The sequence below is a fragment of the Macrobrachium rosenbergii genome, chromosome 52 (assembly GCF_040412425.1).
Source record: "Macrobrachium rosenbergii isolate ZJJX-2024 chromosome 52, ASM4041242v1, whole genome shotgun sequence".
NCBI lineage: Eukaryota > Metazoa > Arthropoda > Malacostraca > Decapoda > Palaemonidae > Macrobrachium > Macrobrachium rosenbergii.
In genome coordinates this window covers 18757090-18782688 of record NC_089792.1, presented here as the reverse complement: position 1 = coordinate 18782688, position 25599 = coordinate 18757090, and the positions used below count along the sequence as shown (strand labels likewise).

At 36.1% G+C, this 25599-nt stretch overlaps 1 protein-coding gene across 7 annotated transcripts in view; it reads left to right on the top strand.

Annotated features, from left to right (window-relative positions):
* The window catches only part of LOC136833734 (runt-related transcription factor 1-like), a 412880-nt gene that overhangs the window by 48587 nt on the left and 338694 nt on the right, over window positions 1–25599 (top strand). For 5 of the 7 annotated variants that reach the window (XM_067095955.1, XM_067095954.1, XM_067095953.1 and 2 more), the window contains exon 1: window positions 23255–24715. The exons of the other annotated variants lie outside the window; for them this stretch is intronic. In XM_067095955.1, the coding sequence (XP_066952056.1) occupies window positions 24391–24715 (325 nt within the window). In that variant the 5' untranslated portion in view covers window positions 23255–24390. Of the gene's footprint in view, window positions 1–23254; window positions 24716–25599 lie in introns of those variants that run through there. 7 annotated transcript variants of the gene reach the window in all.

Here is a 25599-nt window from a genome sequence, read left to right as displayed (position 1 = left end):
GTGTAAATATAGATCAGAATATTTTATATTAAACTGGTTAGATGGAGAAAACTTGGTTGGTTAGGTTGACGGAAAAGGGGAAGGGGAGAGACGAATTTCTTGACAGCGCCACATCGACCGGATGGCAGCGGTGTTAGAATGAAAGGTCCCTACTTGTCAGTAACTGAACGACAAAGGTGACTTGTCCAGTGTGTGTTGAGAGGGTCGACGTGCTGTTGATGTTCTCTCTGCGTGGCGCCAGTGGATGCAGATACCGTGGAAGTTTTCCGTACTGGAGATTCATCTGAATTCGCAGTTAGGAAACGAATGCAATGAGTTCATGCTGGTTTTACCTGGCGCAGCTGCTGGTAATGGCTGAAACAGCTGTCGGCAGAAGAGAATAATTTGAACAGCATAGCAACAATCTTCGTCTTTTCTTTCAGAGGTTCAGCCTTGGGGATAAGGGGAGATACAGGATACCAGATAAACTAAGTGTTATTTTAGAATGAGAAACGCCACATTTGCATCAGTGTCCAATAAGAATGGAATACGAACGTTAATTGCGTAAACAGGCCCCTGTGGAAGTTCAACAGCGATTTAGTAAAAAGCAAACTGGTACAGTAAAGGTAAAGAACACCATTAACGTCATTTCAAGACGCGAAAAGAAGAGAGTCAGAGTCAGGTTACCAAAAGTGAATCATCGTACGGATTGATGACGCTCCTGGATTCCCTTTTCTCCCTTTCTCTCTTTCTCCTTGGACACAAGAACACGCGTGTTAACATAAACACAGGTACACGCACACCAACACACACACTATCGTTGTTTCCAAACCGGAGGCCTAGGTTCGAGTCCCGGCCGGGGACAAAGCGCTTTTCAATTATAGTTCCCCTTGAGGGTAAGATATTCCCAAGGTGTAATAAATTCGATATTAATTTATGTCTGTTGCTTAATATGAGTGAATGTATATATACATAAATATATATATATATGTATATATATATATGTATTATATATATGTATATATATATATACATATATATATTACAACAAAATTTTGAAAGCATTAACATTCATACGAGATAGTATGCTTATCAATAGCGGGTCGAATTTCAGTGCACGCACTGCGCCATTCACTCATATCTTTATGCATGCATGTATATGTGTGTATATATAATATATGTATATATATTGCAAACGCACACATAATATATAATACATATATATTGTATATGTGTGTGTGTTTGTGCGTCTAATCATATATAAAAAGCCACAAACATCCCCTAAAACAGAATCTACTTTACCTTGGGGATAACTTATGCTGCAAGGGAATTCTATATGATAAGTGCATCTGCCCCGGCTAAGACACGAACCCAAGCCCTATGGGTTCAGTGCAGAGATGACAGTGGGTTCAGCGCAGATATGACAGTGACCTATCCATTCAGCTATCAAGAGGGACACATTGATTTCTACTCTGCCGTGCATATTTTTTTATCAAATTCGAGTTCTGTTATTCAAATCGAAATCAACACATTTCCTCCGTGATAGCTGAGTGCGAAGTTCGAAACTGGCAGTATTTTATGACAGTTATGCATGATAGTTGCACTTATCATGTATATATATGTATATATGTGTGTGCGTGTTTGTATGCACACACACACTATACACACACACACACACACACATATATATATATATATATATATATATATATATATATATATATATATATATATATATATATATATATATATATATATATGACAGAGACATTGCTTACATCCCAGCTACCCTTACGTATTTACAAATTTGTTTACACAAATTTGTCTGAGTCGTTCTTAAATTTGCTTTATAAAAATATTTCATGATGATAACGAAATAGTTAGTCGAACGTGTTGCAAAACTTCAGCAAAAGGAGGTTAGGAAAAAAGTTAAGTATACCTTAGTTTAACCAGACCACTGAGCTGATTAACAAGGGCTGGCCCGAAGGATTAGACTTATTTGACGTGGCTAAGAACCAATTGGTTACCTAGCAACGGGACCTACAGCTTATTGTGGAATCCGAACCACATTATAGCGAGAAATGAATTTCTATCACCAGAAGTAAATTCCTCTAATCCTTCACTGGCCGGCCGGACAATCGAACGCCGGCCTAGGAGAGTGCTAGGCGAGTACAATATCGACCCATCCAGTGAAGAACTAGGAGGGTTAGGAGACTGCTCTCTATATCTGTGGTGATAGGACCTTGTTCATTTCCTAGCTTGGACGTGAAATAACTATTTAAATCGCAAGAATGCTGCAAGGAACAATCCACTCTTGCAGGAAAATATTCTGGTACAGTTAACTGTCAGAAAATGCTTATAGCTCAAAAATTGTCCTTGAAGACATTGTATCCTTGTACCCACCTTTCTTCCCGTCGGGTCACATACTCAGCCACAAGTAGTCCATTACTTTTATAGTAAAAGCATGAAAAAGGCCTCCAGGCAGGTCTATGGATGTTGGTATCTGTAAAATCTGGAAGTTGCTGACGAATAGCAGAGGAAAAAATATTGTGTTTTTCTTCAGTGCCTAGAGATCGATCACTTTACATAATTATGGTCAGCGTCTTAATGTCCACTTGAGGTCTGCGGGAATGGCAGAGTGCAATAAGCTTAATTGGGAAAGCAGCCCAGTAAGGAAAGAGAAATTAAAGAATGAGCTACAGAAAAAAAGATAAAATACAAAATACTTAAAAAAAAAATCTAAATAACAAATAAATTGTGAAGTGAAACTAATGTCAGCTTGCTCAATAAACAAGCATTATCCCCAAGTTTGAACTCCTGACGCTTGAGTGATTTAGCTACAAGGTTAGGTTTACGAAGGTCATGCCCTAATTTGGTCACAGCAGAAATAAAACTTATAGACAGCTGTGGTGTTGAGCCTCACAAAAGGAAAGGCATGAATGTTCAAAGCAATGCATGTCTAGTGCTACATGGTGGATGGATTCAAATGCAAAGATAATCAGATTTTTTAAAGATTTCATAGAGTATGGACATTGTACTAAAGGAACAAGGGTGGCAGAAATTTATGCCAAGATCTGGTATAAGAAATTTAATGGAACTCAGGTTTTCGTACAGCAATTCAAAATGTGAGTCAGGAGCTGAAGTCCGAACAGGAGAACAGTATTCAAAACATGGTAGAATAAAAAGATTAGCAAAAATTCCCGGAACATACAATTGAACGACTTTTTCAGTATAACATTTAAAAAAAAAAAAAGACTGACCGAATTTGTTTCTCAAGAAATGAATTAGTAGTCAAGAATGGGTATTAGAATATTAATGGGTAGCTTGTACCTGAAATAACACTTAATTAACCCTCTTAACAAGATATGTGTGGGGAGGATCCAAGACTTTAGTCTTACTAACAATTATGCTTTGAGTTTTGTTAGGTCTCAGTTTCATCTCCCCATAATTTCTCCTAATTATACTTGAATCTCTGTTAAAGATTGAGCAATCACAGGACTGTTTTCGGGAGACTGGATCATCTGCGTAAGAAACTGCCGTGCTTTTAAGGAAACCACATATCGTACATATATATAATATCAAAAGCGTTGGGTAAAGAATGCTATCTTGAGGAACATAAGAGAGACTACATTCCTGTAGTCACTTTAGTGCAATCAACCACTGGTGATTGAACTCTAGTGGTTAAAAATTCAGTAATAATATTAAAGTTTGAAAGAAGAGCTCACAAACACCCAGGCCCTTGCAAAATCCAAACTGCATACTGTCGAATAACTTACTTTCAGCATAAGGTTTAAGACATTTGGCCAAGGTGTTCGAAAATTTGAGATAAAATGGCAGTGGTCAGCTGGTCTAGGGCTACCACAACCACATTTCCATAAGGAAGTACCTATACCAGTTTCTCTACAAGGTGCAAATCAAACACTTACCAGTTGCGAAAAAGAACGTTACAGTTCAGGAAGAAAGTAATCAGCAGTTTTAATAAAGAAAATATGCATAAGCATCAAGGTCAAGTGAAAGAGTTTTAATTTCACCGGACAGATAAAGGCGCGTCCACACTTGTTGCATGTCCACGCATCGCATCATCGTTGTGTATCAGTGTGGACGGCGAAGCGTGGTACTGTTGCACTTCAAAATATAATACAAAGTATACGCAACGGGCTCGATCCGCCATTTGTCGGTCTTTTGCCGTCACGTCAAGGGAATGACACACAATTCGCATAGCCTCGTGTGGATGAGGAGCGAGGCTTTGTCCCGTTGCGCGTTCAGTCAAAAAGAAACTGAATGACACTGTTGCACCACGCAACGATGATACGACGCGCGGACGCGCAACAAGTGGATAAATAACCCTGTTGCACCGTATCGTATCACTGGGTGACAGACAGCAGTGATACGATACGTGGAAACGCAACAAGTGTGTTCGCGCCTTAACATCCGCCAAAAGGGGTTTGCCTTTTTCCTTGGGCAATATATTGTTAAATAAAAGAGGAGCTGATGAGTCTACACTAAAAAGTGCAGATTTTAGAATTGCCCATCATTCATTTTCTTAAGCTGTCACGAAGAGATTTCTTTTATGGACATTTTGAAGGAAATTCTTTTGTCAACTGTTTTTATGAGAATTCTGTCTATACTGTTTTGGCTAACTTTATTTCCAGTTGTATCACGTTTTTCTGTAATATTTTTTGTTCTACATAATGAAAATAAATAACAACAGCATAGTCGCCTCACTTCGATATTCGCTGAATTACCTGTTAAATCTGATTATTTTGATTCATTTATTTACTTGCATTTTATTATTGCTAGCATTAGCTCCTGCCATAGTTAACCAATACCGTTGCTGCGCTAAGACATTGCATTTAAGTAGTTAGTGTCTCTCTCTCGGCGTTCTCTTCTGTGACTCTTAATAAGAAAGGTTTTGGCCCGCTTGGCTTATCCCATTTGGTCTGTGAGATTGGGAAAAAAGTCAGTTCAATACTTCGGGTCAGATTCTTGGTTTCAACATCAATCTGGTTCTCTTGACCCCATTGCTAATGTTTTCAAGGAAATTAACAGGCCGCTGCTTTGGATAGCAAATTTGAATTAGCTTTAAATTTCAAAGAGTGGCCTCCGGAGTTCCTGCTGTGTTCTGTGATTGACCACAATCCAAATTTACATTCTTAATGTAATTTATAATTTTACAATTTTAAATAAGTAAACTATATGACTCAAAAATGCAGCAGTTCTAAACTTTTACAAAAAAAAGCACACGTTTTACCGTAAACATGTTAAAAGTGAGTATGTATATATATATATATATATATATATATATATATATATATATATATATATATATATATATATATATATATATATATATATATATATATATATATATATATATATATATATATATAGATAAATAGATAGATAGATAGATAGATATATATACATATATACATATATTATATATATATATATATATATATATATATATATATATATATATATATATATATATATATATATATGTGTGTGTGTGTGTGTGTGTTGTGCACGCACGCGCTTCCACCTAACTGGGCAACGTAAAAACAGGTATTGAGAATGATATAAACTTTAGATAATTTATGAGATTACGAGAGATCAAAGCATCAGTCAGATCTCGACGACTGCCTCTCTGTCTGTCTGTCTATCTGTCTGTCTGTCTGTCAGCCTTCCTGTCTGGCTGTCTGTATGTCTGGCTTCTGTCTGCCCTTCCTGAAATACGCGAAAGTCTCATCTCCGTGTTTCTTCATTCAGTGATTCGTCTCTGACATTCAAGGAGGGGCGATGAATAACGCGCCCAATTCCGCCGTCCTCTCGTGAATAAGCAGTGAATAACATTTACGAGCGGTGAATCGGACGCATGCGTCGGACGAGACGATGATTAAAAAAAAAAAGAAAAAAAAAAAGAAAAGGCGCGATATTATTTTTCAAGGAAAAGGCGATACTTGACACCAAGAGGAAAGGAGTGACTCAGTTGAAGATTTCAGGCCTGCCGTGGCCTCTCCACCCCTCCTGTCTCCCCTCCCCTTCCCTTCTTCTTCTTCTCCTCCTCCTCCCTCCCTATCCCCCTATCCTCCAGCATTCCCTCGTCTATCATATCCTTTGACCGGGCCATCCCTCCCCTCCCCGCCCTCCCCAAACTCCTCCCCCGTCAGGAAACCCCCGGAGATGACGTCGGAAGGGGCTGGGTAGTTTTCATCACGTAGAAAATATCATAGCATCCTCTGAAGTGATGCTTCGTTTGTTTCTTTTTGGGTTTCTGTATAGGTATTAATGGTTTGGTTTTGTTTGTTTATTTGCGTTTTGCGGGTGGTGTTTATCAGTTTTGTGGTATTGTCACTCCGGATGGTTATAATAATGATTATAATATTCTCTTTTCACCGCAGTTTATGAAGGCTATGCGTATAGATCATTTAGGTGATGTACTCGGATTTCTTTGCGTATTTGCATAATTCTGTCCGGTGGAAATTTTACTTTTCACCTCTTCTTCTTCTTAAAATCGTTTTACATTTTATTGAGCATGCGTTTACTACTGTTTAGACGCTTACTAGTAAATTCTGTTGATTTCATTGAAATTTATTCTTCATGTACTGTTTATTTTAGCATTGTATTTCGTTGTCATGTCAGAATTGGTTCATTACTGATTTTCTGCTTCCTGTGATTCCTGATTTGCTGTTCTTCGTGACATGTTTATTCATCATGGATTTCTTTTCACACAATCCGTTAATGCTTTCGTGACCACACTCATGCTCAGCTCTAACTGAAGTATGAAAAAATCAAGTCATCGGTTATCTATTAAGTTTTGACCATCAAGAAATCAGAATCTTTGCACCATGAGAATGCGGAATTTCTGAAGGAAAATCCTTCGCTCACCCTCACCAATTCAAGCCAGACAGATATCACTGGGTTTTAGTTCAAGTGGTATTGCTTCTCCAAGTGTCTTTCAACGAGAAATGTTCAAGATTTGGTGAAAAGTTTGAGTGTGTGGATACTTCATGCATGTTACTGGATTTTAAGCGTTAATAATAATAATAATAATAATAATAATAATAATAATAATAATAATAATGTTCCTTCCTATCCACAATTTTGTATCAATAAATTGTAATATTGACCAAAGTTCAAAACTCAAAACATGTTTTAAGTTTTCAACTTTTGTCAGTAATACACTTTATTGATATGATTGTGGATTTTAAAAGAACAACAATTTTATCATGACACTGTGGAAAGCTTTTGGTCGAAATAATAATAATAATAATAATAATAATAATAATAATAATAATAATAATAATAATAATAATAATAATAATAATAGTGCTGAAAATAAAATGCAATAAATAATAATAATAATACACACATAATGGAAAATAAAAATGTGCTCTGTTTTTTGCAACCGGCCTCCATGGATTATATTCAGCAAGAGAGAGAAAAATCTGCATCTTCAGCAGGTGTTTTCGTTAGTGTATGACACACCACTATAATGTCGCTTTGTGTCAGATGACATTATTCGTCTCGTTCCGGGATTCATGAAAAACTCTTATGTCTCAAGGTTAATCTCAAGCCATTCTATCAGCAAAACACCATTTGCCTGGATTTTCTTTCCGCTTTTCACGAGCTTTCACTTTGAGGAATTCTGCATCCCTCTTTGCCTCAGGAATCATTTGGCCTGTCTTATTCAAAATGATTAAGTTGGCTACTTCAGCTTCTTCTTTCGACCTTATTAGTCCTACTGTATAGCAGGGTCGGCCGCTCGAATCGACTTTCTCCGTCTGTTCCTGTCCCTTGCATCTTCTTCTCACTGTCCCACCTCACCCTCTCCTCACAACATCCATCCATCGTTGAAATAGGTTGGCTATTTAAACGACTTCCTGCAAAGGCGTAGTTTGATTTAAGGTCTGTCCTTGTCTTGATCAACAATAATATTTATCTAGTTCACGTTCCTGTGTAGTTACCACTGATTCTGGAGCCACAGAAAAGATTTTTATACATATATATATATATATATATATATATATATATATATATATATATATATATATATATATATATATATATATATATTTAATGCCCCCTTTTCATCTGGTTAAAGTGGTTGCGCCAGGTAGTGTACAATTTTTCTCACAATTATTTATTTTTTCTTAATCATCGCATAATTAGAAAGGCTCCAACAAAAAGGCAGTTCGTATAAGAAAAAGAATAATATATGTATATATATATATATATATATATATATATATATATATATATATATATATATATATATATATATATATATATATATATATATATAAGCGAATCCCACGGACGATGCGTTAATAAACGTGAAAGCGCTTGGTACTGAACTTCGGCATGTTATTTTCCTGTGGGATTCGCTTATACACTGAAGTCACGTGTATCTACTGTGATTTTTAAGCATATATATATATATATATATATATATATATATATATATATATATATATATATATATTGATATATACATATGTGTTCATGTGTATATATATTTATATATATATACATATGGATTCATTTTTATATATTTATATACATATATACATATACAATATATATATTATATATATATAATATATATATATGTATGTATATATATATATATATATATATATATATATATATATATATATATATATATATATATATATATATATATATATATATAAAATCGAACAGAAAGGTGAGAGAAGACCAAAGGTATCCGAAGAAGCTCTATGAGGAACCTTTTGATTTAGGTTACGTAGGACCCTACGTAAGCTATCCTGTACCATCTTATTTAAAATGCCAAATTAGCTCGTGAGTTCAATGCAAGAACGTGTATAGATACTGTTCTGTAACGATATATTACTTACCCTTCTTGCATGCTCTAGTTTTCCCAGAATTGCTATTATCTAAGCTGTTATATCTAAACTCATGTTTTTCCAGAAATTAATTTAAGTTTGTATTTTTTTTCTGTTTTCATTATCCGCTTGACTGTTAACAGTTTATAAAGCTGTTTTTTTTTTTTTTTTTTATAAATTCCATCACTGAAATATTTTTTCTTTTAGTTAAAACGTATCTGGATTTGCTTGTCTTGGCGACCTTCAACCTGTCCAAGAAGTGCAAATACAGCGCTGTTTATGAGAGAGAGAGAGAGAGAGAGAGAGAGAGAGAGAGAGGGATGGGCAGTGAAGGAGCCCTTTCTATGGCTTCCACTCGTTGGGCATCAGTGACTTAATCCTCCAACACCTATGTGAATGTGACCTGCTCAGAAAAGAGGAGATAGCCCGTGGCTAACAGGTACCCTCCAAGAGCATACTTTGGTCCACCTGAGCCAGTCGTATTTTAAATTGAAATTGAAATAATGCCTCCTGAGAGGCTTGTTATTGGAAACCCCCGCCTCTTGCTGTGAGAGACGTGGTATTAGTCAACGATGCATATTTAAAATGCCCAAGAAGGTTGAGTCACATAGTGGAACAACCCCTGTCGTCAGTACTGGGTTTTGACATCACAGTAAGGAAAATACGAACTCGATCTATATGTATATATATACACATATAAATATACATATATATATATTATATATATATATATATATATATATATATATATATATATATATATATATATATATATATATATATATATATATATATATATATATATATATATATATATATATATATATATATATATATGTGTGTGTGTGTGTGTGTAAATCACATATTCCTTCGCATAAAAATAAGAACAACGGATAGCCTTTCCAAAAGGTAAACATGTTTGAGTTTAAAAGATATTAGTAACGATAAAATAATAAACATACATGACAGCACTGATGATGAAAAGGTAAAAAATAATGATAATAACAACTGTAGTGAAAATCAACACACATGCTTAAAAATCATCGATAATAATGGCGGTAATACACATTCATATGCCAAACACTAATTATTAGTGCTCTTAGTGTTGGTTACACTAATAACGGTAATAATAACAGTGGACGTGTACTCGAAGTCCGTCGGATTTGCACTCACTGTTGTTATTCCGTTTTGTCTCTAAGTGAGGAGTTCCTGTAGAAGTCGTTCCTCGTCCTTGTCATTTTATGCTCTTTGTAGGAAAGACGTCGGGATCGTAAACCTTGCGTCATAAAATATCCGTTGCCTAGAGAAAAATGAGGGAGAGAGAGAAAGACAGTAGGCCTTGATGTGGAAAACAATGATTTTTGTTGAATTCCGTTCTTGTTTTGTAGCTTTCAGTTGCTTCTAAATTTAGAAAATAAGAATACTGCATTCTAACCTTGGCAGTTACTGCTACATGTCTAGATTTATGAGGCGGGAAACGTTTCTCGCTTCTGTTGATGTGTTGCAGCAATTTCATTCTAATTTGTACAAGTGGCAACTATTTTCATCAATCTCTCTGAAAAACGGCTAATTCACTGACCATGCTTGTCACAAATTACAGCATTTCATTTGTTTTTTTATTAGCGAAATGACAATTATTTCATTATAACCTTGGGAAGTTGTATCTTTTTTCCAGTGTTCGTGTGTCATTTGGGTAATTTTGCTAGTTCTTAACGAGAGGTTTTGGTTTCTGTTATCAAAGTTTTGCCTTAATCCTTCGGAACTTTGAGGTTTGTCTTTCTCTAATTTGATGTTAGTAGCCACTGTCTCTGTTTACTAATCAGTTACTCATGTATTGACGAAAGTGTTCACAGTTATGTATAAATATATAGGCTACAATATGAAGTATAAAAGTACTGTGTCGAAAACAGAAATGAGTGCGCTCAGTTACAATTGTTGTATTTTTCTTTAAAGGCTTATTTGCGTTAATAGTATACCTGTTTTATACTGGATGAATATTATAGTTATTTAGACTTTACCCTGTTACAGGTGACGGCCCTATTATTGTAACATTCATCTATTGTAGCTGTGAGGTAAGATCCACTATGAAATGCATGTTACAAAACATGCTGTATTAAAGACATATATGTACAAAGCTTTTAGCTTTCGTCCAACTGCTGTGAACTTGATCATTTTAGTGATCAAGTCCACAGCAGGTGGACGAAAGCTATAAGTTTGCACATATATATTTTCAATACAGTTTTGTAACGTTCATTTCATTGTGTATCTTACCTCACAGCTACAATATATGAATGTTACAATAATAGGGCCGTCACCTGTAACAGGATAAAGTCTAAATAGCTATCATATTCATCCAGTATAATACAGATATACCATTAACGCATATAAGCCATGAAAGCAAAATACAACAATTGTAACTAAGCGCACTTATTTCTGTTTACCTCATTTCATTTATTTATTTAATTTTCTTTATCATTAAATACGTGTAATTTGGCAAGCTCTGAATATTTTCATTTGTCATTAAATGTTCTAGCGAACTGTAGTCTAACGTTGTAAAAGCCCTCCTAATATTACTCATTAAAGGGTACTTTGGTTATACATGATCCTCATCCTGTACATCTGTACTGCTACAAAGACGTTTGTCTTAAGGTATTCTGAACCAGCGTCCAGTTTCTACCTTGAATCGATGAAAACCTAGCCTTGTATGGCATAGGCTAATCTGTGGTGTTCAGGGACTAATTCTCGGCAACTGAAGATAGCTGGTATACTCCAAGTTCAGGGTTGAACTGCTTGTAAGTTAGCCGACGACTAGATTCAATGTTTACATTTTTAATCCTGTTTGCCTTTAATTTTCTTACTATCTTTACAACCTGATAGCTCTGAGGCTAATTGAATACGTTTCCTGCACCTAAAATCATGAATTTTCCTCGGTTGAATTTATTTGATCGACATGTCACCACGCTTGAAACTTGCTTAATCCTTAACTCGGAGGCCACTGGAACTGACATCCTGATACTTGGAGGACACAGGCAGAAGAAGGAAAAGGGGAACTAACTCCGAAGGAAACGATGAAAGGAGGGTTTATTTTTTCAATTGTTACTTTCGTAATTTTTCATCATATTTCTCGTCTCACGGCGCTCATTTTCTCTTGTTCATATTTGGTTAACTTATTACCGTATATTGGATTGATTAGCAAGTTAGGTTAGTGCCGTCAGTGCACCTCATGCAGTGCACTGTTGGCATTACTAAAGGTTCTTTGCAGCATGCCTTCGGCCCCTACCTGCAACCCCTTCCGTTCCTTTTACTGTACTTCCTTTCATATTCTCTTTCTGCCATCTTACTTTCCACCCTCTCCTAACAGTTGATTCATAGTGCAACTGCGAGGTTTTCTTCCTGTTACACCTCTAAAACCCTTTACTGTCAATTTCCGTTTCAGCGTTGAATGACCTCATAGGTCCCCGTGCTTGGCCTTTAGCCTAAATTCGATATTCAGTTCAATTCGATTAGCAAGTTAGAAGGATTTTCTTGTTCCCTATGAATGTGTAGATGGTTTGGATGATAGTAATAATAAAAATAATAGTTATTATTATTACTCACAAAAGAAATAACATGTTTTTTGCAGCCGACTATTGCTCTTCAAAGATCTTCGTTGATTTGCAAAGTTATCCACTTCTGTTGCAATTAGTAAAATGTCTTCCTGGTTGCAGATGTTACTATCATTGCTATCATTATTACTATTATTATTTTATCATCATAAATTCTGATGCACGTCAGACGTTTGAATTTGTGCGTGTGTTTGTGAGTTACGTTCTATTTTGCTGAATAAACTTGCAGAAGAAATCTGTCCCGAGATTGATTCCGCAGACCACAGGCAGGAAATAAAACTTTTTTTTTCTCTCCGAATAGTCAAACAAAGACTAAGGAACATTCATTTCAAAAGATAATAGAAATCTTCAGGAAAACAACCAGGTAACGAAAACGGCCGTATTGTCGCAAACGGCGCCGCTTAAATGGAATTAAGAAAATAGGACATCAAATTCAAAGTATTACTGATGACCCGATATCCATTCCTTAAAATGTTTATGCTACTAGATGGCGGTACTATCGTCCTTTGGACTGGTGATAACATTCACTAACAATCGGACAAAGGTCTTGTTCATTCCAAGTTTAGTAGATCTGCCAGACATACTGAAAATCATATTGGACACATGAGACGGTGCTGGTCTCCTGAATTCACAGGTCGAGTCAGTGACGAAGTGAATTTGACAAATTTTTTGATAACCATCTTTTTTTGTTATTTGGAGGTGAACATATTGTTAAACCTGGTTACATTTAGGTTGGGCGATATAAGAAATGAAAATGAAAGAACGAAACATTAATGCGAAAGATATAGGTTATCATTATATCCTGGGGGCTTATGGTTAGTAGTATTGAAGGAGTCGTTTAAATGGCACAATTATAAACATACAGGCCTTTCTTGTTAATATCAAATAAGGTTTGATAATGAAAATAAAATCCTCAGAAGTTTTTTTATCGAGTTATGCTTCTTATTAACTAATGAAAGTTATTCTGACTTTTGAAGGTTTCGTTGATTGTTAATTATGATTAATTACCCAATATTACGCGAGGGTATCTGAAAATTGGCAGACCTAATCCTTTCCATTTATCGAAAAGTTCATCGTTACTGTGGTGTTCTTGAGGTGTACCGTAGTTAAAAGAATTTCCTTTGATCAGAGAAAATACAGATTTTGCCAATCATTATAAATCATACCTGTTTATTCATCAACGCGATGGTTTGGCGTCGCAGGAACGACGGATATCGAAGCGGACTACTGCTGCTGAAAAATGCACCGTTTGTTTATCAGAAATACGTTATTAGGTGATCGTGACCTTGAAACAGTCACGTTCCTTCGACAAATTCCAGACACTTGAAAGCGCCGTGACCTTTGTTTTGTTATTTTGCTCGTATATTTATTTCTTAACTTTTTGTGTATTTATTATATATACATTGTGTATATATACGTATATATACACATATAAATATATATGTGTGTATGCATATATATATATATATATATATATATATATATATATATATATATTTATTTATTTATTTATATATAAATGTATATATTTACTGATCTCGTTAGGTCTGTTTCTTTATTTTGATCAGTGGTTTTTACATTTCTCCTTTATTTAGTTTTTCCTATCAGATACTGGCCTTCTGTTCGGTTAAAGCTTGCCTAGAAATTAGTGGCCTTTTTTGCATGTTGTATAAGAATTTATACGCATTTTTAAAATTAATAATAAAATGATGATAATAGAAACCCTAAGTAAGAAATCCAAACTGCATCACGGAGGCAAATTCATATATTTATGCTGGACCTGCGGTGACATAGGCAAAATTTACGGTTTACGTTCCTATAAATCCCGGCATTTTCATCGAAGCAGCGGCGACGTTAGAGAGCGGTTTAGCGCCTTGCATTTGCTATAAATCGTCGATTTCCTGGAGGTAAACAAACAGAGCAAACGGACGAAGGAAGTGCACCAGAGAAACGCTGGTTGTTGCAGTAATTTACTGTTCCGAAAATGCTCCTGAGCTGGCGTTATGCACGTTTCTTCTCTTTCCGGTGGTTTGCTATATGACGTTTTTCATGATTATGTCCGAATCCAGAGGCTGTGAGGTCATACGCCCCGTAGGGGTAGTGTCCTCAGTACGCCTCACCCGGCGCACTGTAACTTTAAAGGTGTCTGCAGCATCCCTTTTTTAGCCTTCTACTTCAGCTCCATTTCCGCTTCCTTTCTTCAATCTTGCTGTCTGACCGCTCTAACTATTACTTTTTTTTTATTGCAACTGTGGGGCTTCTTCCAGTTCCACCTTTAGATCACTGTACTTCATCTCCTTTATTATCCGGTTCTCTTTATCTTGCTGTACAATCACTCCGACTCCCTGTCATAACTGTCTTAAGGTTGTACAATCACTCCAACTCCTTTTGTAACTGTCTTAAGGTTGTACAATCACTCCAACTCCCTGTCATAACTGTCTTAAGGTTGTACAATCACTCCAACTCCCTTTTGTAACTGTCTTAAGGTTGTACAATCACTCCAACTCCCTGTCATAACTGTCTTAAGGTTGTACAATCACTCCAACTCCCTTTTGTAACTTTTTGTACAATCACTCCAACTCCCTTTTGTAACTGTCATAAGGTTGTACAATCACTCCAACTCCCTTTCGTAACTGTCTTTACAATCACCCAACTCCTTTTTAGAGGTTGTACAATCACTCCAACTCCCTTTGTAACTTAAGGTTGTACAATCACTCCAACTCCCTTTTGTAACTGTCTTAAGGTTGTACAATCACTCCAACTCCCTTTTGTAACTGTCTTAAGGTTGTACAATCACTCCAACTCCCTTTTGTAACTGTCTTAAGGTTGTACAATCACTCCAACTCCCTTTGGTAACTGTCTTAAGGTTGTACAATCACTCCAACTCCCTGTCATAACTGTCTTAAGCACTGAATGGCCGAAAGGTACCCAGTGGTTGGTTAGGCACTCTAAATTTCATAAAATCAAATCTAAGGTCATGGGATTTCCATCGTCAAAGAGTCCAAAGGCCCTCTTACCTTGGCTATTGAGATTTTCATTGTTCAAGAATAACAGTCTCGATGACCATGGTCACTGCGACGCCATTTTACATGTGCGAATGTAATCAATAGCCTCAGAATATCAAGATGCGCTGAAAATTTCAAGATTGCCAGTGTTCCAGAATCCCAGGGATTGTAGAGAGCTGTGGAATCTTTATCATCCAGGTATCCACAAATCATCTCGTTCCGAAGTCGGAATTGTTCTGACTGACAATTTCAGGAGTTACTGGGAAATTTGAAATTGTTATTATTCCATAATCCCAAAGGTTGCTAAAAATTTCTTATTTGCTTACTCCCAGAGTCCCAAAGGGTTGGTAAAATTTCTCCCTTGCCATATTCCTTAAAATCCAAAAGTTTCATGAAGTTTTGGTATTGCTCTTATAAAACCTCAAGAGTTCCTCAGAATGTTTTACTTGATCTACTACCAAAATCTACTATATTGTTTAAAATTCAGGTTATTGCCTGTCCAAAAAATCAGAATTGTTGGAAGCCATCTCTGTCCGGAATCTCAAGGGTTTCTCAAAATTTTGGAATTGTCATTACATCATTGTTGAAAATTTCTGGATTGTCCTCGTCCACAATCCCAAAGGTTTGCTCAAATGTTGTGATTTTACCTATATCACAATCGAAAGGGTGGATGAAAATTACAGGATTACCTCATCCAGAATCCCAAAGGGCTGATCAAAATTTCGTGATTGTATTTTTCTGGAAATTAAAAATATTGTTAAAACTTTCTAGATTGTCCAGAGACCAGAGGGGTCCCTCAAATTTCATCATTATCTCAGACTGTAAGGATAGTTGAAAATGTTTAAATTACCTTCACCCAGAATACCAAAGGTTCTTCAATATTTATGATTTATAATTATAGTAAAAGGTTATTGATAATTTCTGGTTAGCCGTCTTCCAGAGTCCCAAAAGTTGCTCCAAATTTCGTCATTAAATTACTTCAAAGTCAAAATCCTAAATGTTACTGAAAATTATTTTATTATGATTAGGTTTTGGATTGCCATCGTCCACAGTCCTAAAGACTGCATAAAAATTTCGTGCTTATCAGTATCTCAAAATCCAAAAGATTATTGAAAATTTCTGGACTGCCTGCGTTAATTAAGAATCCGGGTCTCTCAAAATTTTCTAATTATCAATATAAAAATCCATAAGGATGCTAAAGATTTCTGGATTATCCTAATCAATATTCTGAAACGCTACCTAATATTTCAAGGTCCAGATGATTTTTAAAAGTTTATGGACTGCCTCAATCCAGAATCCCAAAGGTTGCTTCAGATTTCGTGATTAATATTGTCTCAAGACCCAAAGGGCGTTTGGAAGTTTCTAGATTACCCTTGTCCAAAATCTCAATAGTTTCATCAGATTTTCGAAATTATCATCTTCACTAGATCCATAAAACTGCTGAAAATCTCTAGAATTACCAAGGCCAGAATCCTTAAGGTTTTTCAAAATTTCGTATTACCTGAAATTCCGAAAGGGTTATTGAAACTTTCTGGACTGCACTCGTTCGAAATTCCAAAGGTTACTTCAGGTCTTCGTGATTGTCCATATCTTAAATTCCCAAGGGATGTTGAAAAATTGGTTATTACCCCATCCAGAATCCCAAAGGTTGCTCAAAATTTCATGGATATTTCGAATTCTAGAGGTTCTGTTGAACATTTCTGGATTGCACGCTTCTAGAAACTCGAAGGCTGCTCAAAATTCCGTGATTATCAGTCTCAAAACCCAGCGGGTTGTTGAAAATCTTTTGAATTACCTCATCCATAATATCATGGATTTCTCAGAATTTCCTGTTGGAAATTTCTAGAGTGCCCTTATCCAGAATCCTAAAGCTTGTAAAAATTTCGTGATTATACTTACCTCAGAATCTAAAGGGTTCCTGACAGTTTCTTGGTTACACTCGTCTAGGACTAAAGTACCTCAGAATCTAAAGGGTTCCTGACAGTTTCTTGGTTACACTCGTCTAGGACTAAAGTACCTCAGAATCTAAAGGGTTCCTGACAGTTTCTTGGTTACACTCGTCTAGGAAAATACCTCAGAATCTAAAGGGTTCCTGACAGTTTCTTGGTTACACTCGTCTAGAAAATACCTCAGAATCTAAAGGGTTTGACAGTTTCTTGGTTACACTCGTCTAGGACTAAAAGTACCTCAGAATCTAAAGGGTTCCTGACAGTTTCTTGGTTACACTCGTCTTTCAGAATCTAAAGGGTTCCTGACAGTTTCTTGGTTACACTCGTCTAGGACTAAAGTACCTCAGAATCTAAAGGGTTCCTGACAATTTCTTAGTTACACTCGTCTAGGACTAAAGGTTGCTTCAAAATATCGAGGTTATCGTTATCAGAAAATCCAAAGGGTTATTAAAAGTTTTTGGAATTAACTCATCCGGAATTCGGAGTGTTTCTCAAAATTTCTTGGTTACCCTTACCTCAAACTCCAAAGGGTTGTTGAGGATTTTTAGGGATCTAAAGCTAGAATATTCACGATCTCAGGTTTCCTACATTCATTTCCATCGGATCCTTCTTTTTCTGTTTTCCCTGACTTCTACAACAGTTAATCTTGTTTCTTCTTCCTCTCCCTTTCCAGTTTTCCAATGGCTTAGATAGGGACATTTGATTATCCTTACCCTCTCGACCTTCACATTTTGAATTACCAAAAAAGGAGCAGTGAATGAAAGTAAAAGTGGAAAATAAGGGTATCAAAAATATAGAAGCGGGAAAATGATGGAAAGTGAGAATGGAAAAGTTTGAAGAGAAGAGGTGAAAGAGTAATAAATTACAAAGAAATACAAAAGTCGGAGCTGAAAGGGGAAAAAGTAAGAGAAAGGAAGGAAAGTATAAGTAAAAATAAAAAAATAGTGAAAAATGCTAAATAAAAAATAGAAAGTGAATAAAAAAACTAAAGGTGAAAAGTGATGGGGAAGTAAGAACAGGAAAAGAACTGGAAGAACAAGAAAAGGAAAAGTACGCAGAAAAAGAAAGTGGAATAGTGATGAAAAGTAAGTTGTAGAGAAATGAACGGAAAATCAAATTCAGCAAAAACCAGCAGTGGAACAATGTTGGAAAAGTAAGATAGAAACGAAAGACTAGAAGAATATAAAAATGGCAAATGGAAGAGTAATTTATGGACATATGATAGGAAAAAAAAATAGAAAAAAGACTGATAGAAAATGGAAAAGGAAATGAAAAATAAAAGACGGGGATGAGTTATAATTTTCAAGGGCGTCTTGAAACTCAGAATTAAAAAAAGAAATCGTTACTTCAAGAAATTATAGTTCCGTTAAGTAATGAAGATCGCAACGATATGATATATTCAAGACGATGCATAGTTTTCTTTTGATTGTTACATCTCAAAGTATATGTACTTATTACGTTTTAGTACTCATAACAGAAATTGACTTCCGGGTCGCGTAACTGACAAATAACGATGCGAATGAGTTGAAGGTCTTGTAACTGCTGACATCTCAAGGCTAAAGTAAGGCAACTATAAACATCAAAACTGGGACGTATTAAACTATAATTACGTAAAGGAAAGAGAGAGAGAGAGAGAGAGAGAGAGAGAGAGAGAGAGAGAGAGAGATGATTGCTCTCTCAAAAACTTGAAGGAATGGTGATTTTCCTATTCATTTTTAAGAGCTTTTAAAGGCTGTGGGAAATCTATGATGTTTGTATTTGAATTGTCTTTGTTTACGGATGAAACTGAAAATTCAAGATTACGATGAAGCCGCTGTTGTCTTTTGGTATTGTGTGAGATACACTTAACTCTTTGCATTTTAAATGCGTAACCAAAAAACTTTATTCACACACACACACACACACACACACACACATGAACGAAAAAGGCGATGGCAAAAAAAAAGTGGACTCAACATCTGCAAACTGAAAAAGTCATAATGTGGCTATATACACTTATGTCTGGGTCAATTGTTTATGCTCCTCCAGTATAAATTCAAGAAAGTTTAAACTTAATAGTTAGATGGTAAGAATTTTGTAACACCAAACAAGTCATCCCCTTCTCATATTAAGTCTGTGAAAAGCTACAATCATCGGATAGCACGTTTCAGCTACCGAGCTTAGGAATTCTTTTCCTGCTCCTGTTTTTCCACATTCGAAAACTTTCTTCCTCCATAAAGAAGGTTTGTCGCTTCCTTCATGGCTGAGACCTACTCCTCCTCCTTCCTATTCCTTCGTCTTTCCTCCTTTGAGACTCAAATAAAAAAAAAAAAATTCTGAGACTGGAGGACAAGGAGTGACTACTCCTGGCATGAATGTGGTTTCTGTAACCATTCAGAATTTATAAAATGTTATCGTAAAGATGGGAATAAGAGTTTTACCATACATAGATTTATATTTCAAGTTTGAATAAAATCATTTAGAAAATAGGAGTTTATCTTTAAATATATGCTTAAAGTAGATGTGCAGATGTATTCCTACGGATATGAGTTAAGGAGGTGAAATTACAGTCAGTTAAATCTTAACAAAAAGGAGAAAAAAGGCTTCCATTCCGTCCAAAACATTGGTTTCCGTTATTATTTTAAATTTAAAAACAACAAAACGTTGTGTTAGTAAAGGATGGTATTTTTGGTTAGCTTACATGACTTGAGATGAATACATTTCTTTGGGATGCACGTTGGAAGAGCTAGTCAAGGTAAGGAGAGTTCAGATTGCAGGTGAGGTAACTAATACAATAGAAGGGCATATGCCCCCGCCCTCTTTCCTCATTCCTGCTGTTTTGAGTTTTCTGTAAAAGAACACTGTGTCTGTCCGTCCGCACTTTTTCTGTCCGCCCTCAGACCTTAGAAATTCCTGAGAGTAGAGGGCTGGAAATTGGTATGTGGATCATCCACCCTCCAATCATCAAGCATACCGAATTGCAGCCCTCTAGCCTCAGTAGTTTTTATTTTATTTAAGGTTGAAGTTAGCCATAATCGTGCCTCTTGCAACGATACAGCACATGCCACCACCGGTCCGTGGTTAAAGTTTCATAGGCTCATACAACATTATACCGAGACCACCGGAAGATAGATCTGTTTTCGGTGGCCTAGATTATACGCTGTACAGAAAACTCGATTGCGCCGAAGAAACTTCGGCGCATTTTTTACTTGTTTTTCCAGCATCCTAATCAGTTAAATAAGGTCAAGAAAAGGAGAGCCATTCGAACGATGTGAGTTACGAACGCTAAGTGACTCCCAATTCTTACAAAAGGTTCATATCTAAAAAATAAGAGCAACATTTAGGTTGCATCCGGTAGGACACTGCATCCCATATTTACTCTGTTGAGACTTACAGTCTCTTGAGTGCTCATCTTTGTTTCTTTCCTTCTACCTCCAGTCTTTGGCATAAATATGCTGCTTCTGGTTTTCATGATTCTTGAGGAGTTCCATTTTCCAGTTTTTCCTTCAGTCTCATTTTTTCCTTTCCTTCAAGCCTTAAGCTCATGAGTATGTCAAGTTGATCGTCCTTTCTGCGTTTACATCAAGACATGAAGACAATTATAAAATCTTTTAAGTTGTATTCCAATTTTTCGAAGCATTAACAAGCTCGAGGAACAAAATATTTTATCGTCGAAACTTCAGTACATTTTAAAAGTTTCAATCGAGAAAATAGTGATACAGATTATAAGCGAGAAGGTAGAACACACAGACTGCAACTAAAAATAGATGTTCAGAGTGTTCGAGGAAATCATGTAATCCGTAAACATTCGAATAAAGACGGTGATGTCGTAATCTTTAAATGAAATATATAATCAAAGAAATAAAATGAAAAATATTTGTTTTCTTATGAACTTGAAGCACACAGCATATATTATGAAAAAATCTTTCTAGTATGATTTAAGAAACAAATGATAAATTTTGAAGGTTTTATGAAACAGTTACTTCGCATGTAAGAGCAAACAATAAAAAAAAAAAATACTGTTTCGAAAATGAAAAGGATAACTTCTAAGGCCATGGGTGTGTAGTAGAATGGAAACAGTTGCCCAGGTGAGTGACATCTCTTGATTGTCATAAAGGACTTTTTTCATTATTCTTCATAACACCTAATCATTGTCTACCAGTGTTTGATGGTATATTTTTCTAGTGAATTGCATGGGGAAAATATCGTTTTTAAATATTCAAACTTTAATTTGAGCTGTCAGTATTACACATTATTTTTATTATGATATATCGCACGGAAGCAGATGATAAAATCAAACATTATCTTGTGATTTACCAGGTCAGTGGTAAATCACAGGTCAGCGGTTCAAATCCTCAAAGAGGAAGTTTATCATTATCATCATTCAGTATTCTCTACAGCGTTACATTTTCATTGTCAGTCGTTCCGTTATTCTCACTATTTTTTACTCTATTTCGATCCTAAATTCCCAAGATGGAGCACTGGAATTTGGATCACAATTCGACCTTAATATAAGAACAAAAGTTCCAAGTGCAGTCTGTATAAATGCGCCCTTCCCCAAGAGAGAGAGAGAGAGAGAGAGAGAGAGAGAGAGAGACGTATATCCATTGTTCTCAAAGTTTAAGCCATCGTACCTCGTGCTGAATTCTATTATACCTTATACACAAGATTTGTATCAGCCTGGTAGTTTGCGTATTATTATTATTATTATTATTATTATTATTATTATTATTATTATTATTATTATTATTATTATTATTATTATTATTATATATCAGGAAAATGTAACAAAAAATCTGTCGAAACTTAGGTTTATATTCGAATAAAAAGTCGTGACATATAAGTGTTGCGTTATTTGAATTGCCTGTTCGACTGATTGATTATGAAATTTAGGTCTTGAAGACCTATCTTAAAATAATGACTAGTTGCTGTTCTTGCCGCTGTTGCTGTTGTTGCTTTGATAGCTGACATCAACACAGCAGTATTATTAGTTGGCGAAATGCTGATACAAATTGCGTTATAAAAACGACGCTATATGATACAGCAGTGCTAATCAAAATGGAATACAACGATTAGGTGTTATGAAAAAAAAAAAAAAAAAAAAAAGTCCTTTATGACAATCAAGAGATAACAGTGATTTATGTCTTCCCTACCCTGTCACTCACCTGGGCAACTGTTTCCATTCTACTAAACACCTACTGTATGGCCTAGAAGTTACCCTTTTCATTTTCGAAATATTTTTTTTTTTTGGTCTTAAATGCAAAATTTTTTGTTTTCGTTTCTTAAATCATACTAGAAAGATTTTTCCATAATTTACACTGAAAACAATAAAGTGAATCTGTCAGCCTTTCCAAAGATGTGATCGACTAAAAGGCAGCTATTGCAAATTTAGCCCCTTTAATAACGCTTCATCTGAAGTAAAGCTTGCTGCAGGGTCAGTTTGCCTGGTAGTAACTACAGCGTTATTAAGAAGCATCAAAGAAAGTCCATAGCACTGATACGAAATACAAATTCTCGAGTGTTCTGTTTACGATATTCTTTGTAACATTCTTACACAATCGTTGTCATGATTAATTGATGATCTATTCAGAGCTCGTGTCTGACAAAATAATTGTTTTATCTCGGCACAATAGATGATAGTGTGACGTCATCACGCATTGTCGATGATAAGAGTTGGTTGTTTCGTTTTTCTTATCTCTAATTGTGATTTTTTTTCTAAGAGATTAGTTATTAACATAATTCCGCTGAGTAATTGTTATACTCTTGTTGAAGAGTTTTTCTAAACGTTAATAGCTTTTTTTTTTAAATCTCATGGAAATATTTTACCAACAATCTCATGCAGTATAGTTTTGAACCTTGGCGTGGAATGTGTTTAATCTATCGCAAAATTAAGAATAACAGAAGTTGAGAGTCAGATTTACCCAGAATCTAAGAATCGAGACCGAAAAGTCATTTAAGCAGCGTTCGAGTAATTTTTTTTCTTTTTATACGACAAAAAGTAGGCTGTTATGAAGTGGAATTTAGCGTAACTGCTGCGAGTATCGTCAGCGGAGTTCCGTGAGCGAGCAAAGGGAGCATATTAGCCCCCGTGCGCATGCGCGGGTGTCGATAGCATTTTCTGCGCGTGAGCGAGACTGTCGTTGTCCACGGAGGCTCAGTGGTGAACCCGCAGGCCCTGAGGACACAGCTGTACGCCCTGCCCCACAGCACGGCGCTTCCATGCGCGCCGCAACACGCTTCTATACCTCTGACACACACCTGCACAATTGGCCGCAGCAATCCGCCCTGCGGTCACACGCAACGTAACACACACATCGAGAAGAGCCGTGGTACTCGCTGGACGACGTTGCTGCCTAAATCGAAATTTTTGTTGTCCCGTTTCGTTGCTTTATGCCTTCAACTGGGCTTTACTTATTGCGCGCGCGTGTGTGTGGAATAAAGAGGCTTCTCCTGTCAGCGGAAGAGTGACTACTGTACAACAAACGGACGCCTTCTGTCAGTGCCAGTTCTCGTCCTCTCCTTCGGTGTATTTTTTGTTTTGTTTTCCGTCCACGATGGAGAGTGGAGCATGGAAGGACGCGTTCCTTACCGAGTGACTTCGTAGTAGGAGTGAATAATTGTTCTTTTTGAAATGAATTAAAGAAAAATTAAGAGCGTTCGAAGGTAATAATTAGTAAATGCTTGTAAAATATTTTAGGCTTTTTTTGATCGAATAAAAAAAGGCTTAAATAATATTTCTGTGCCCCGGATTCGTGTATGATACTTAGGAGTGTGTGAAATAATATAGAATAGAAAAAGTGGCCGGTGATCCCTCAAGGATAAGAGATAGGCGTCCTACCCTTAGGTAAGGATACTGGAGCAGGTCTTCTGCCCTCGACAAACATCCGAAAACATACCCAGGTGAAGTGGGGCCCAATTGAAAGAGGGTGTGTGGTGGCGCCCTCGCCGAAGAGAAGTGATTGCGTGAAACAAAATATTACATTGTTAGGAACAGTCCATTATGCACTTGGGCGAAGACATGGGAGACTGCTGGTGGTCGGAGAGGGCGCTGACAGAGCTCCTTGGGGAACACCCGGGAGAGCTCGTGAGGACAGGAAGCCCCAACTTCGTGTGCACGATCTTGCCCCCACACTGGCGATCGAACAAGACCCTGCCCGTCGCCTTCAAAGTGATTGCCCTGGGCGAGGTGGGCGACGGCACGCTGGTCACCGTCAGGGCTGGCAACGACGAGAACTTCTGCGCCGAGCTGCGCAACAACTCCGCCGTCATGAAAAATCAGATCGCCAAGTTCAACGATCTGCGCTTCGTCGGCAGATCGGGAAGAGGTGAGTACAGTGGCTATGTCGCCAAATGGAAAAAGACAGCTTTAATTAAATTGTCTCTTTGATTCAAGGTTATATATATATATATATATATATATATATATATATATATATATATATATATATATATATATATATATATATATATATATATATATATTCTGTATATATGTATAAATTTATATGTATAAAATTGTATACATAAATTGAAAACCTTTATTTTCTTTCTAAAAATGAACTCATTGCATCACTATTACACAAGTCTTGGCTTAGATATCCTTTTAATCATTTCTTTTTACTTTCTTGTAAGGTAGGAAACTGTTGACGCAAAGCAATTCTGTTTAAGAAAAAATGATTCTTGTTATGAATTAATTTTATTTTGCTTTTTCTTCTTTAACGGTTTTAGTGATTCCATTCGAAATCGGTGTTATTTCTAGTGAACAAGAATGCATTATTAGGTAACGTTTTTTATAATAAAGTGAAGGACATTATTGTTATTAATGTGCCCTCATCATCTGTGACAAAATGGAAAAAAAATGACCCACTCAGTACTTCGTCGACCTTAACCTTATGATATTATCGTTCCAATTTTTAATGTCGTAGATATATTGCTATCATCATTGTTACTGCTGATCTCTAGAATTGTGTATCCTGGGATCCGAATAACCCGCTTTCTTTTTTGACAATTTCGATGTAATTTCATGTTATACTTGTAAAGTATATGGGCCTAAGTGGGAGCAAAATCTTTTATTGTTATATTTTACTATTTAAAAAGGAGTGTTAGTTTATTGAAAAACCATTTTTTTTTAAAGTACTGGTGCCTACTTATTAGATATATTTTGGACAACCACAGCAACACCAGCCAATCATAGTTAATTCCCGTTTCA